Genomic DNA, 12,448 nt, shown 5'->3' with positions numbered 1-12,448 from the left:
AGCGAAAGAGCTACTGAATTGGAGGATGACGTAAGACAGACGAGAGAGGGGAACTATTATGCATCTACATCTCGGGTACCTCCATCTGGAGATGTTGCCGGTCCATTTGCTTCCCATACACCCTTTTATGCAGATGTTCCTGTGCACGGAGGTATGGACGATTTATCTACTACACAGGGATTTATGGATATGTTCGGTGCGTCTACATCTCAGGTACCCATATTTACAGATTTAGTTGGTCCATCTACGAATGATTACGTTCCACATATGCCATGGTCCGATTCTCTAGCTACCCCACATCCTCCTGCTATTGATACCCGGTTCTCTTCATGGGGTCCACATTTGGAGCTCAATTTGGGATACTCAAGTCCCCAAGAGCGGATCCGACCACAGTATAATGTTTCCCCTGTTCCATATCCACCAGATGACACCCAGTTAGTTGATGATGTACCGGCAGATCCTGACATTCGTCGAGATGGTAGGCCCCGTAGGACTAGACGGGCACCTGCATGTGGCACTGGTTCACATAGGCACTGACTTCATAGTGCCAATTTTATTTTCTTGTACTCATTTTGTCTTTTTTCTCATTTTGGACCTATTTATTTTGTATAACTCTTTTATTTGACCTATTTATTTTATATAACTCTTTTATTTTCTAGAACTCCTTTTGTTTTTGTCTACATATTTTATTGTGTTGATTAGATAAATATATGCACTGATTAATTTAACACTAATTGATAAAAATATAATAAATCTAATTGATAAAATGTAATAAATTTAATAAAATGTAGTAAGAATTGTTTTATTTGTAAAAAAAAATTTAAAATCAGAAAATATTAAAAAAAACAGAAAATATTAAAAAAAACAGAAAATATTAAAATATTAAAAAATATAAAAAAATAATAAAATATTAAATAATAAAATATTAAAAAATATTAAAATATTAAAATATTAAAAAATATTAAAATAATAATTTAAAAAGTTGAAGACGCCACCGGTGGCGGCGTCTCCAGCCGGTGCCGCCACTGGCGGTGGCGTCTCCGGCTGATGCCGCCATTCCCGGTGGCGGCCAACCCCAATTTAATTACTACCCCCAAAACAGCCCCATTTTAAAAACTCCCCCCCAAAACAACCCCAAAAAAAAAATTGCCCCGGTGTATGATACCATATTATAGATTTCGTGACAGAAAAAGATTGAAATAAAAGGAACAATATAATGGGTATCGTCTCGATGATTATTCGTGGAGGCACACTTGCTTAGCATTTTAATTTTTTTATTTTTATTTTGTGAGGGACCCTCAAATACTCCAAATTGGTATAGTTTTTGTCAGACTTTTGTTTGTGGTGTGAACAGTACTAAAACCTGTGGTATGATTGGTACTCATGGCTATATTAATTCATATATATATGTTAATTAATTAGGAAATTTTGATTAGGTGAGGTTTTTGGTTGAGGCAGGTAAAATTAATTTGCCTTTTTACATTAATAATTACACTATACTATGCTATGTATCTGCTTTCAGCTGATATTTATCAAGTCTACTTATTTAATTAGTGTTAAATCTACTTAAGATGCACTGTATTAAGAATTCAAACTCACACATACATCTGTGTGTGGCCATCATATATATATTAATATATATATATATATATGTTAATTGATTAATTAATTAATTACTCTTTGTTGGAAGCCATTTATGACTCTTGCATGGAAGTGCTTTCTTAGCTGGAAGAATCTCAGTCAATATATAAAAATGCAGCTTAAATTAAATTAAAGACTTTTTATTTATCTAGGTCAGTCCTTTTCTTTTCTTCTCTTGTTTTTTCATATATATGCGTGCACTAATGGGGAGCAATCCCCAAAAGCAGTTACTTTCTGCTGCTTATGTTTATTTTTGCATATTCTTTTTTTCCTTTTTCTGTAGCTCGCCGGCAATTAAACATATTAATTTATAGCCCAAATTTAGATTACGGAAATACTAAATCAATTATAGATGTAGAGGTAATTAATTAATTAATCAGTTTGTCTCCTCTTTCTCATAATTTAAACTTTTCGATGAATACAAAGCACAAAAAATTTCATCAATGACAAGTACGGAGTTGTATAAAATCCACAAATTTACCATTTACCACACACATACAAAACATCTTTTTTTGTTAATTATAACAAACACTACAAGAATTCAAAAAAGTAATTAAAGTGAAGAAACTAAGATATACATAACACTCTATGCAGTATGCCTGTTAGTTCTTAATCAACAACAACTCCAACCAAACCACAGAAAAAAACCAAAAGACCAAACTTTAAAAAAAATAAAAGGAGGATGAAGAAAAAGTATTAATATTGCATCTTATAATATATTTTCTCGCGCTCTTCGAAATTCCGTCGTCGTTACCAAGAGCCTCCTCCACCCAACATTCCATTCCAAAATCCATTTGGATTATTAATCTGATCATGTCCCTTTTCTTGATCATGATCTGCTTCAGTACTTGTACTGCTTGAATGCTGCTTAATAGTTGTCGATCCCAATGTAAACATTAGGCTTCCATTAATATTTTCCTGCGCCGTCTGATCTTGATTATTAGGGTTTCCGTATAGGTTGGAAAAGGCAAGCGACGACTGCTGCTTGCATTCTTGAAACGGAAAACCGGACGATGCAAAAAGGGAATTGGCTTCTAGAGTACCCGGAGCCATAGGGATGAATGAATTAAATCCCCTAACTCCATTATTATTAATTCCACTCCTCAGAAAATTTAGGGCTGATGAAGATGAAGAAGAATCAATCTTGGGAAAATCAAGAAACTGAGAAATATTATTATTATTATTATTCCCATGAAGATGGTAGTCTTGTTGGTTATAACCAAGATTGAGATCATGCCCTTGATCATGATCATGGATTTTAGGGTTTTGGGAAGAAAAAAGGGAAATGTTGCTTGGAGGGTTCAAATCAGGGATTCTTAATTGTGGTGGCATCGTCGCCATTGACGAAGAAGAAGGTGAGTTGTTATTACAAGAAGATGTAGTACTACTAGGTTTCTTGTTCTTTCTTGAACCGCCGCCAACCGGGACGTTCCGTAGGGTTCCGCCTTCGGTCCAATAGCGTCGGCAAGTCTTGCAGAAGTATCTAGGCTGAGTGAGGCTGTAGTTGTTGTAGTAGCAAAACTTGGTGTTTGTTGATTGACACCTAGGACAGTTTGTCACTTGGTCCTTTTGTGGTCTCACTAATTTTCTCTCCACTACTTGCGGCGGCCGTGCCATTGTGCATGCACCCGAACCGCCGCCTTCTCCCATGGATTTCGCCACTCCAAATTCCTGAAAATTAATTTATTCATTTGAGATTTTATAAAAAGGGTTGATTATATTTTAGTTTTCAGCTACATATTTTGGGATTGATGGAACTAATATAAATAGTAGTAGTAGCTAACATCTAGAAAAATAAATAAAATAAAATAATTAATAATAATACCTTTTTTCTGATCCAATATATCCTTCATAACATTTACAACAAACATGCAAAAAAGGGAAAGATAAAAAAAAAAAAGTACATACTTCCATGTTATAGTAATAAACTAATTAAGAACTGTACTTTAAACCTAATTAATCTCAAGAGAAGAGAAAAATGGACAAGAGAACAAGAGGCAGAAGATCATTAAAATACATGAAATATATGCAACTGTAATATTCATTAAAAATTAATACAAAAAGAATAGATCTGCCCTAGCTAGTTCTTGATTAATAACCAGAAAAAAAAAAGAAATAATTACATGATGAGTTTGCACCTGAGTCCATTGAAGATGATGAGCACTATCCATATGGATGAATGTTTTTTGTTTCAGAAGAAGCTTATAAGCTAAGACAAAGAAAAGGGCTTATTACAAAAAAAGTGATTGTCTGAAGAAGGTAATTAATTGTCTTCTTCGATGGAAAAGAAAGAATGTTTTTAGAGTTGTTGTTTGTGTGTTTGGCTTCTTTTGAGTTGGCTATTTCACTTTATGGATGATGGGAGGAAAAAGGGCACATTGCCGGAATTCTTTGTTTTGACTGTTCCAATTATTATATATATATTCTTTTTTGGGTTTTATTATTATATATTTATATTTATGATGTGATCTTTTATCAATATTCATATATAGTATTTTTTTAATGATATAATTATATGGTGAGTGGTATTGTGAATGTATCGTGTATGGTGGGTTTTATGCTTTTCTGACTGTTGGAAATGGAGGAATTTCTCATACTTGATGTCTTCACCTTTAATTTGTCATTCCCACTATGGACTTTTCTTATTTTTTATCTATATTTATTTATACCATTGCCAATTAATTATTACTGCTATATATACTTAGATTATGCTTTGGTCAATTTTGTTCTCTATTATATTATTTATTTAATGTCATAGGGATTGTGTATGTATGTTTATTTAATTAGTGTATTCTTTTCTTGAAGTATTTGGATTTAATTGGAGTGAGTTTAGGAGGAAAAAGGGGGTTTGTGTCTTAATTAGTAGATTTGAAATTTCAAATAAAAGCTATGATGATCATTATATAAACACACACACAATCCATATATATATATATATATATATATATAGACCATATTTCTTTATGCTTTATTGATGGATAGTTTATCTTTTTATGGTTCTAAAGGGATGTTATGTTTGCATGTTCAAAACCATCATCATCATTAGCAAGCAATCCCTTTTCTTTAAGAGGAAAAAAGTCACTAAATGAAAAAAAGAAAGAAAAAAATATGTTATTGTTACATGCATGAAGCCTAGCTTTCTGGCCTTCTTGATCAATTCATTTTATTAGTTTCTTTCTTTAATTTCCATTAATTGGTCCGATACTCGATTTATTTCAAATTAACTGCCGTTGTTTACGGCTCATGCATGGATTTTAGGGAGAAAAAAAAAATACGATAAAACTAAATGAAATTTGAAAGAAATAAATTATTGTACTATATGAACAGTTTCAAATGTTTTTTTTTTTTTGTCAATTTGCACTTTTTTTCCCAACTGATAAAACATTCTTCAACTACTGAGGATGTGTCCAAGAAAGAGAGTAGAGATTTGCTTACCAGTTACCAAACCAAAGCATTTAATTTTGCTATCCATTTTTAATTATATGTTTTTTTATTATTTATTGTTTGTTTAAAATGTTTTCTGCATGCGTGCAACTTCCATGTAACGACCATTTACAGGAATATTAGTTTGATAAAGTTTTTATTCTTTCGTCAATAGAAATAAATCTCAGTTACTAAGAAAATAATTAAAAAAATCAAACTATTCAAATTTGACATGTTTTGACCCAATTAAAGTTTGTTGAAACTTGATAATTGCAAAAAAGGGAAAATTAATAATAGTAATAATTAAGTACGTAAAGAAGAAATGAAAAAAGGCAGACAAAAAGTAGTGCGCAGTGCAAATTGCAATGGCAGAATTTTGACGCTGTACTGTATTCAAATGTGAACGCATCCCACTTTCTAAAATTTCCGACAGTTTAATTAAATCCCAATCAACTTCCATCTTTGTCTGAATAGTATATTAAAAAATGGGTAAATTATTGATTTTTTTATTTTTGAAGATTGAAACAAGAATTAAATTGGAATCAAGAATCAAAGGCTATACCAGAATTCAATAGTACTGATGATCAAAGGAAAAAAAACAGAATCAGCTGCATTTTGATGATTTGGATGTTAATTAATACAATCAAGAATATGGTTCCGAAAATCTGATTTCGTCAACGATCGAATCGAAACCAATCGCATTTCCGTCAAATTTCATTTCAGCTGTAACACAATCCAACGCTGTGAAAATATCGTCACACCTTTCATGGCTCTTATCTTCGACAATAAACTTATGTATCACCCCTCCTTCTTCGATAAAACTATGCCCTGCTCCTTTAACTACATTTGACCCTTTCATCAATTTCCTTAGCTTAGCAACTCCGTTCCATCTGCCAGCTCGTGCGTAAATATTTGACAAAATTACATAATTACCTGGATTTAACGGCTCCAACACAAAGAGCGACTCTGCAGCTTTCTCGCCCAATTCCACGTTACCATGAAAACTACATGCCCCTAGCAAAGTTCCCCACACAACCGAATCAGGTTTCATAGGCATGGCTTTTATAAGTTTATAAGCTTCTTGTAATAATCCAGCACGCCCTAAAAGATCAACCATGCATCCGTAGTGTTCGATCTTTGGAGTAATCGAAAATCTTTTCTCCATAGAATCGAAGATTTCTCGGCCTTTGTTGACCATGCCTCCATGCGTGCATGCAAGAATCGCCCCCACAAAGGTGACATCATCTGGTGTTACTCCTTTCGTCTACATTACCCACAAAAAAACAAAAAATGGTAAATTTGGGCTTCAAAATTATATAGTATCAATTGAATTATGAAAAAAATTGAAAAAATAGGAAATCGGAATTTCGGAAATTGGAATGAAAACAGTTGTTCCAAACTCGGAAATTTCCGGGTCGGAATCGGCAGAATTCGGAAGCTCCATTTTTTAGCCACATATAATACAAAATACATAACAATATTCATATTTTAAGTGTAACTTTCGAGAAATAATCGAAATTTTTGGAAATATTTTCAGAAATCATAATCGGATCGGAAATTGGAATCAAATATGTTATTCCAATTGCGTCCCAAAAAAAAGATGAAAAAATCGAACTCGGAATTTCAGTTCCAATTTACACCCCTAATCACGAGTATTGAAAAAGTTACCAGCATTTGGTTGAATATCTCGAGAGCTCCATCACATCTACCATGGACCGCCAAGCCCATGATTAGCGTATTCCAAGAACACAAATTTCTATTCCCACTACCGATTTCATCGAACACCTGCATTGCCTTCTCAATCACACCACATCTTGCATAAAGCTCAAGAACCGCATTGCACACAAACGCATTCTTGAAATAGCCATTGGCTCGAGCATAAGCTTCAATCCTCTGCCCAACCTCCAAAGCACCAAGATTCGCACAAGCTGGAAGAACACTAGCTAACGTCACGTGGTTAGGCTTAACTTTTCCATCTCTCTCCATCGCCAAATACATCTCCAAAGCCTCTTTGTATTTCCCATTCTGCGAAAACCCTGATATTATAGCAGTCCAAGAAATCACATTTCTCGAAGGCATGTTCGAGAATAAACGCAACGCTTCACTCATATCCCCGTTTCTTGCATACCCCGCGATTAAAGAATTCCAAGTGGGGGCATCTTTGTCATTCATCTCGTCAAATATTTTTCTCGAGAAACGCAATAGTCCCATTTTAGCATACATGTCAACCAACGTAGTTAATGCGTAAACATCATAATCAAGTCCGAATTTGATAAAATGGGCATGGAGCATTTGGCCTTGTGAGGGATTGGATAGTTTAGCACAAGCAGAGAAGAGGAAGGTGAAGCAATTGGGATTAGGGGAGAAGGAGAGGTGAAGAATTTGGGAGTAAAGAGAGAAGCACTGGAAATGAGGGCCATGAGAAGAATAGGCTTTGATGAGTTTGCTGTAGAGGAAGAGAGTTGGGTCAGGCGTTTTGTCGAGCAGTTTGTGGGCGTAGTTTATGTTGGGGATTTCCAGTAGCTTGGTGATCAGGTGATTGGTGAAGTCTGTGCCATTTCTTAGTGCGTGGGCGTGTATTTGTTTCAGATGGTTCATGCGAAAGATCCAAAGTTGAGCGATTCTTCTGCAGTAACAAGATGGACGAAGAACATTTACAGTGTTAAAGTGTACGATAGATAATTAGATATTGTCACAGGTTTGACTTTTGGGGCTGAATTTTGTGAAGTTAATTTGTAACACAAGTTAATATAGACCATTTTTTCCCTCCTCTTTTAAAACTAAAATATTATATATTTATGCATGTATTTACCGGGAAAAAAACATAACATAACTTTTTTTTTTAAATAACTTGAATAAAATATAATATTTTTGTTGGACGTAGATCTAAAGAACAATTACTTTTTTCAATGGAAAATTATACACAAATAATTGCTAAAATTAACAATAAACAAAATAGAGAGAGTATTCATGAATCCAGAATACAGAGAGAAACTTTCTCCCAGATTCCCCTCTTCATCAATTCAATATAAAGGAAAATGAAAGAAAGAAGAAGGGGGAAAATATAGCTGAAATCAAATGCTTCACAAATCACAATGGCTCTCAAGCTTCTAGAAATAAAAGAAAAATGGAAAGAAAAGAATATACAGACTCAATGATTTTAATAAATAAATAAACAAACATAAATATCATAGGAGAGACATTTCCATATATATATATATATGTATGCATGTATATTGAGGTCAAATAGGCGTAGAAACGGTGGGACTTGGGAGTTTAGCGGCGGTGGGGGTGGAAGGGTGGTAGGAGGAGGCAAAAGAAGGGAATTTGGTGAGCATAAGGGGGCGATCATTGGCCTCTTCGTCGACGTCGGAATCGGTGGTGGAGATGTTAATACATGAGCACCTCTCCAAGGACGCGAAGAATGCCGTCGCCACGCTCGTCCCCACCCAGCTCGCCACTCTGTCCAGCTTCTCGCACTTTATGAATCCGCCGCAGCTGTTCTCCGCCACTTCATTTGGTGCCATTTTCGATAGACACACAGAGAGAGGATATGGATTATATGGAAATTAGATAAAAATGAAGCTGAATTAGGAGGGGGGTGGGAAGACAATTACATCAAGAAGAAAGATTCACAAAGTGGACGGATTTTTCTTGATGTTGGAACAACCTATGGCAATTTTATGGGCTTATAATAATCATGTTTTGCCTTGTAACGGCCGGTTTTTGTTTGTGAATGGGATTATTAGCTGGAAACAAAGTAAAGGTCTTAATTAATTCCTAAATTATTTAACCACTCTAAAGATAGACCTGTGGTACACCTGTTCAATAGCAAATATGAAAAAGTGGGATGCCCCCAAATTTAGCTAAAAATGCCTCAAATGATTAAGGTCACTATTTTCATGTACCACGACAAACTGTCAACGAAACCATACAGCACTCTTAAAAGTATAGAAATGTTTTCAATCAGATAGCAGACACTGAATTAAAGCAGAAACATTTGAAAAAGCAGAAATATTTGAAAAAGCTCAGTTTGTTTCAAGCAGACAAAGAAAGTTAGTTAGCAGGTCCAAGAGGTGGAACGGGTGAGCTTAGGCTTAGAGATCTTTTTGTCCTCCTCGAGGGATACTAAGAGAAGATTGGATGGGTTCTCAATCATGAGTTTGGCAACCAGATAACCTGTAATCGACCATGTCTGAAACTTCCTTGCCTGCTTTCCAACGTAACGCCCGCTGATCCCATCATAGTATTCTGGCCATCCATCTTTCTCAAGCCTCTGCTCCACCAACTCTATTGCTCTCTTTGCTATTTGTGGCCTCCCAGTTTTTATGCTTGCTGCTGTCAGTAGCCATAGCAGAACTGCCAGAACCGATAACACATCAATCAATACCCAATCGTTAATCAGGCTGTATGTATATTGCTTTTCAATTCAATATATAATGAATCATGACATGCATCCTATCTGAGTTTGTAAACACCGATATTGCAAATACGAACAATTAAATAAAATCAGGTACGTACTGCTGGCATAATATGTTAAATCTTTGTTTTAGAAGTAATAACAAGATTGATGAATGGTTTGCATAAAAATGTGCATATAACAAGTGAGTTGAGATGATTAACCTGGCCAAGAACCACCATTGTGATAACTCCATCTTGTGTTCTTTGGATCACATCCAGTTACCGTATTCCATTCATGCCCTTCAAGTGCAGGATACACAATTTTCAGGGGCATCTCCCCAATTAAGGCTTCCCATCGCTCCTCAATCAAATCCATCACAGCCGTAGCCTGTGCTGGTGTTGCCAAACAGCTCAAGATAGCAATGCAGTTGCCAAGCAAAAACCACCTAAAATCCATTCGAGCTGGGCTTACATTGCCGATGAAATACCCTCCTCTCAGGGGCATAAACTCAAACAACCATTCAGGGATTGACTCGGGAATGACATTGAACTTGTTGACAGCAGTGTGAGAATATTCCTCAGTCTTGTACCGATAGATGTTGTTCAGCTGAGTGAAGTCAAGCCAGTAGTAATTCTGTATGTGGTAGCTCAGAGCGGTGATCCGTTTATCAATGCGCTTGAGAAATTCCTTATTATCCACATGCTCTGGTTTAAGCAACTGTTTTGCACACCTCAGCGCAAAAAAGAAGAGGGCCTGGATCTCAATCGGATACCCATAAATCCCCTGTCAATAATGGAAACAAGAATCTAAATCAATCCAAATAAAATTATTACTATAAAAGAAATGTAGAGATTCAAGGTTTACCATGCGCCTGTCTATCATGCTACATCCATCAGCACATAAGAGAGTAGGAAATGTATCAAATCCATCTGACAGACAGAGATTAAGTATCAGTCTAATTCCTCTCTGCACCTCAGGCAACTCCGAAAGAGAATAATCATGTGTGCGTTTAGTATACGATCGCAACAATATAATCCACCAGAATCCAGAATCGACAGGTGCAACCCTTCCGATGGCAGATCCTCCAAAATCTGCTTGTAGAACCTCCTTCTGGCGAACGGGATCATGGAAAACCTTGAAGCTGGCAGGCATTACACCTTCTCCAAGAGTAAAGTTGTCGATTCTCTTCTCCCAACCTTGAAGGTGGAGGGTCTTCAACAGAAAATTCTTCACTACGTCTGAATCTGGATTGGTTTTCATCAGACATGCCAGCGCAGACGGGAAAAAGTCTCTCACAAAAACCTGCTCGGTCGTGATAGAAGCTGTCAGCGCTGTTCTAATTTAGTACTGCACTGAACTACACAACTGAACAGCTTTCAAAGTTCATCATGCAATTTAATAAGCATTTTAAATTCAATAACTTAACACCATTTACAGTTCGTAATAATCGGAGACCGGAATTGAAACAGAGAACCACCCCAATAAAAAATTATGATGCATGGGGAGTAAATATTCACTCTAACAAAATAAGACATAGAAAATTAAGTGAAATTTCAAAGGAAAAAAATAAATTGAACACATGTATTGTAATGGAAAATAAGGGGAGATCTATGAAGAAAAACCGAAAAGAACAGCAACTGAAATCAATTACAAGGGCAACATGCATCGGAATAACAGTACTTTTCGCTAAACATTTTTGAACAGCTAATTGGATTTATAAATTTCACAAATCGAAGTTATATATAGATCTTCTCTGAATAATCACAGTCGTATAATGTGCAGTAAGTTGATTAGAGAACAAACATGTTGCTGGTTAAACGATAAAATTATCTCAAGGAAAAAAGCCACACACACACACACACACACACACACACACACACACACATACCAGCTGAACATGTAAAGGTGCGGATGGAAATACATACATAAATGCGCGTTTGACGAGATTTACGAATTTACATAATCGCATGCTGTATCGATACCTGATTGTAATTCAGGATCTCCTTGACACTTTCCTTCGTATCGCTTTGCTTGGTGTCACTTTCCTTCGTATCGCTTTCCTTTTTATCACTCTCCTTTGTATCAATTGCGGCGATTGTACCAACAGGTTGTCCTCTGTACGCAATGAAGGCTTTGGCGAGTTGCGACCACGCCTCATCCATCATCGAAGTTGCTGAGCCATTTTCCAGGCCATCGTTCTTTCCAGATCCGCCGATCGGCACTTCCAGAAAATCCTCCAGGATACCCATTCCTAAGCTAGGAGAATGTTTCAGTAGCGAAGTCGTCTTAACTCCTCCGCCATTACCGTTTTCAGGCACCAAATCGGAGTCTCCATTCTCTGCTCCGACGGAGTTGGTAATGCTCTCCGAAATCGAAAACGTATTGTCCTTGTCGAAGCTCCCGCTTTTATCGTCGGCGTTTTCTGACTTAATGGAACAGACTGGAGGATTTACGACGCCATTCCAAACATCCCTGAGTGTTTCCAGAGGTTCGGTCTCCGGAATTTCAATTTTCAGCTGAATCGTATTTTCCGGCGAGGTTTTCTGGTCGGAATCATCACCGGAGGTTTCGGTTACAGGCGTCGGAGACATTATGTGAAGAGAGAGAAACTAAAAAACTGTTGAGATTTAAGTGAGAGAAAATATGAAGAAGTACGGGTTATGAACACACAGAGAACGCAGTATTTATGAGGGGAGTGGAGTTCGAGAAATCAAAATTATTTGCAGCGGTATATAACAGTTTCTCTACGGTTTAGTTGTGTACACTTTGGGCTGATATAAACTATATACACTAAAGTCGCTAAAAGAATCATCACGACTCAGAGACTCGTGGACGATGCAACTTCACGATTCGCAGGGAGGATAAATGGAGAGAATGCAGGTAACATCACGTGTGATTTTCGTTATTGGCGGTTAAATGCAGGAGGGAGAATTTGAGAAGTCTGACGCTTGGATCAACTTCGCCCCTAATATTTGAAAATAA

At 36.3% G+C, this 12,448-nt stretch overlaps 3 protein-coding genes across 4 annotated transcripts; all 3 read right to left on the bottom strand.

Annotated features, from left to right (window-relative positions):
- Window positions 1-2,099: 2,099 nt before the first annotated feature.
- On the bottom strand, window positions 2,100-4,034 carry LOC105963927 (dof zinc finger protein DOF2.5). 2 transcript variants are annotated; one of them, XM_088814819.1, is made up of 2 exons: window positions 3,780-4,034; window positions 2,100-3,312 (listed from the first exon to the last, which is right to left on the bottom strand). In XM_088814819.1, exons 1-2 carry the CDS (start codon window positions 3,810-3,812, stop codon window positions 2,392-2,394), a joined length of 954 nt encoding a protein of 317 aa, XP_088670945.1. In that variant the 5' UTR covers window positions 3,813-4,034; the 3' UTR covers window positions 2,100-2,391. The 2 variants fall into 2 exon arrangements, with proteins under 2 accessions (XP_088670945.1, XP_088670944.1); XM_088814818.1 differs by having other exon boundaries at window positions 3,765-3,963.
- Window positions 4,035-5,600: 1,566 nt separating this feature from the next.
- On the bottom strand, window positions 5,601-8,723 carry LOC105963925 (Pentatricopeptide repeat (PPR) superfamily protein). The gene is made up of 2 exons (XM_012988417.2): window positions 6,733-8,723; window positions 5,601-6,328 (listed from the first exon to the last, which is right to left on the bottom strand). Exons 1-2 carry the CDS (start codon window positions 7,660-7,662, stop codon window positions 5,708-5,710), a joined length of 1,551 nt encoding a protein of 516 aa, XP_012843871.2. The 5' UTR covers window positions 7,663-8,723; the 3' UTR covers window positions 5,601-5,707.
- Window positions 8,724-8,925: 202 nt separating this feature from the next.
- Window positions 8,926-12,303, bottom strand: LOC105963924 (putative alkaline/neutral invertase F). Its single transcript, XM_012988416.2, has 4 exons — window positions 11,449-12,303; window positions 10,331-10,768; window positions 9,688-10,249; window positions 8,926-9,423 (listed from the first exon to the last, which is right to left on the bottom strand). The coding sequence occupies exons 1-4, from the start codon at window positions 12,055-12,057 to the stop codon at window positions 9,125-9,127; spliced, it is 1,908 nt and encodes a 635-aa protein (XP_012843870.1). The 5' UTR covers window positions 12,058-12,303; the 3' UTR covers window positions 8,926-9,124.
- Between the last annotated feature and the right edge of the window lie 145 nt (window positions 12,304-12,448).

Source organism: Erythranthe guttata, chromosome 2, assembly GCF_056151865.1.
Source record: "Erythranthe guttata isolate IM_541 chromosome 2, IM_541, whole genome shotgun sequence".
Lineage (NCBI taxonomy): Eukaryota > Viridiplantae > Streptophyta > Magnoliopsida > Lamiales > Phrymaceae > Erythranthe > Erythranthe guttata.
The sequence above is the reverse complement of the archived record's forward strand: the minus strand, read 5'-3'. Positions and strand labels throughout refer to the sequence as shown.

What these genes read in the sequence shown, in the direction of transcription:
- LOC105963925 (XM_012988417.2), bottom strand. Translation starts at nt 7,662, where the DNA reads ATGAACCATCTGAAACAAATACACGCCCACGCACTAAGAAATGGCACA. An exon ending in AGATATTCAACCAAATGCTG is followed by an intron (nt 6,329 to 6,732) that starts GTAACTTTTTCA and finishes TGGGTAATGTAG; the next exon opens with ACGAAAGGAGTAACACCAGA.
- LOC105963927 (XM_088814818.1), bottom strand. Translation starts at nt 3,812, where the DNA reads ATGGATAGTGCTCATCATCTTCAATGGACTCAGGTGCAAACTCATCAT. An exon ending in CTCAGGTGCAAACTCATCAT is followed by an intron (nt 3,313 to 3,764) that starts GTAATTATTTCT and finishes ATTAATTTTCAG; the next exon opens with GAATTTGGAGTGGCGAAATC.
- LOC105963924 (XM_012988416.2), bottom strand. Translation starts at nt 12,057, where the DNA reads ATGTCTCCGACGCCTGTAACCGAAACCTCCGGTGATGATTCCGACCAG. An exon ending in GCATGATAGACAGGCGCATG is followed by an intron (nt 10,250 to 10,330) that starts GTAAACCTTGAA and finishes CATTATTGACAG; the next exon opens with GGGATTTATGGGTATCCGAT. An exon ending in CAATGGTGGTTCTTGGCCAG is followed by an intron (nt 9,424 to 9,687) that starts GTTAATCATCTC and finishes CGGTTCTGGCAG; the next exon opens with TTCTGCTATGGCTACTGACA.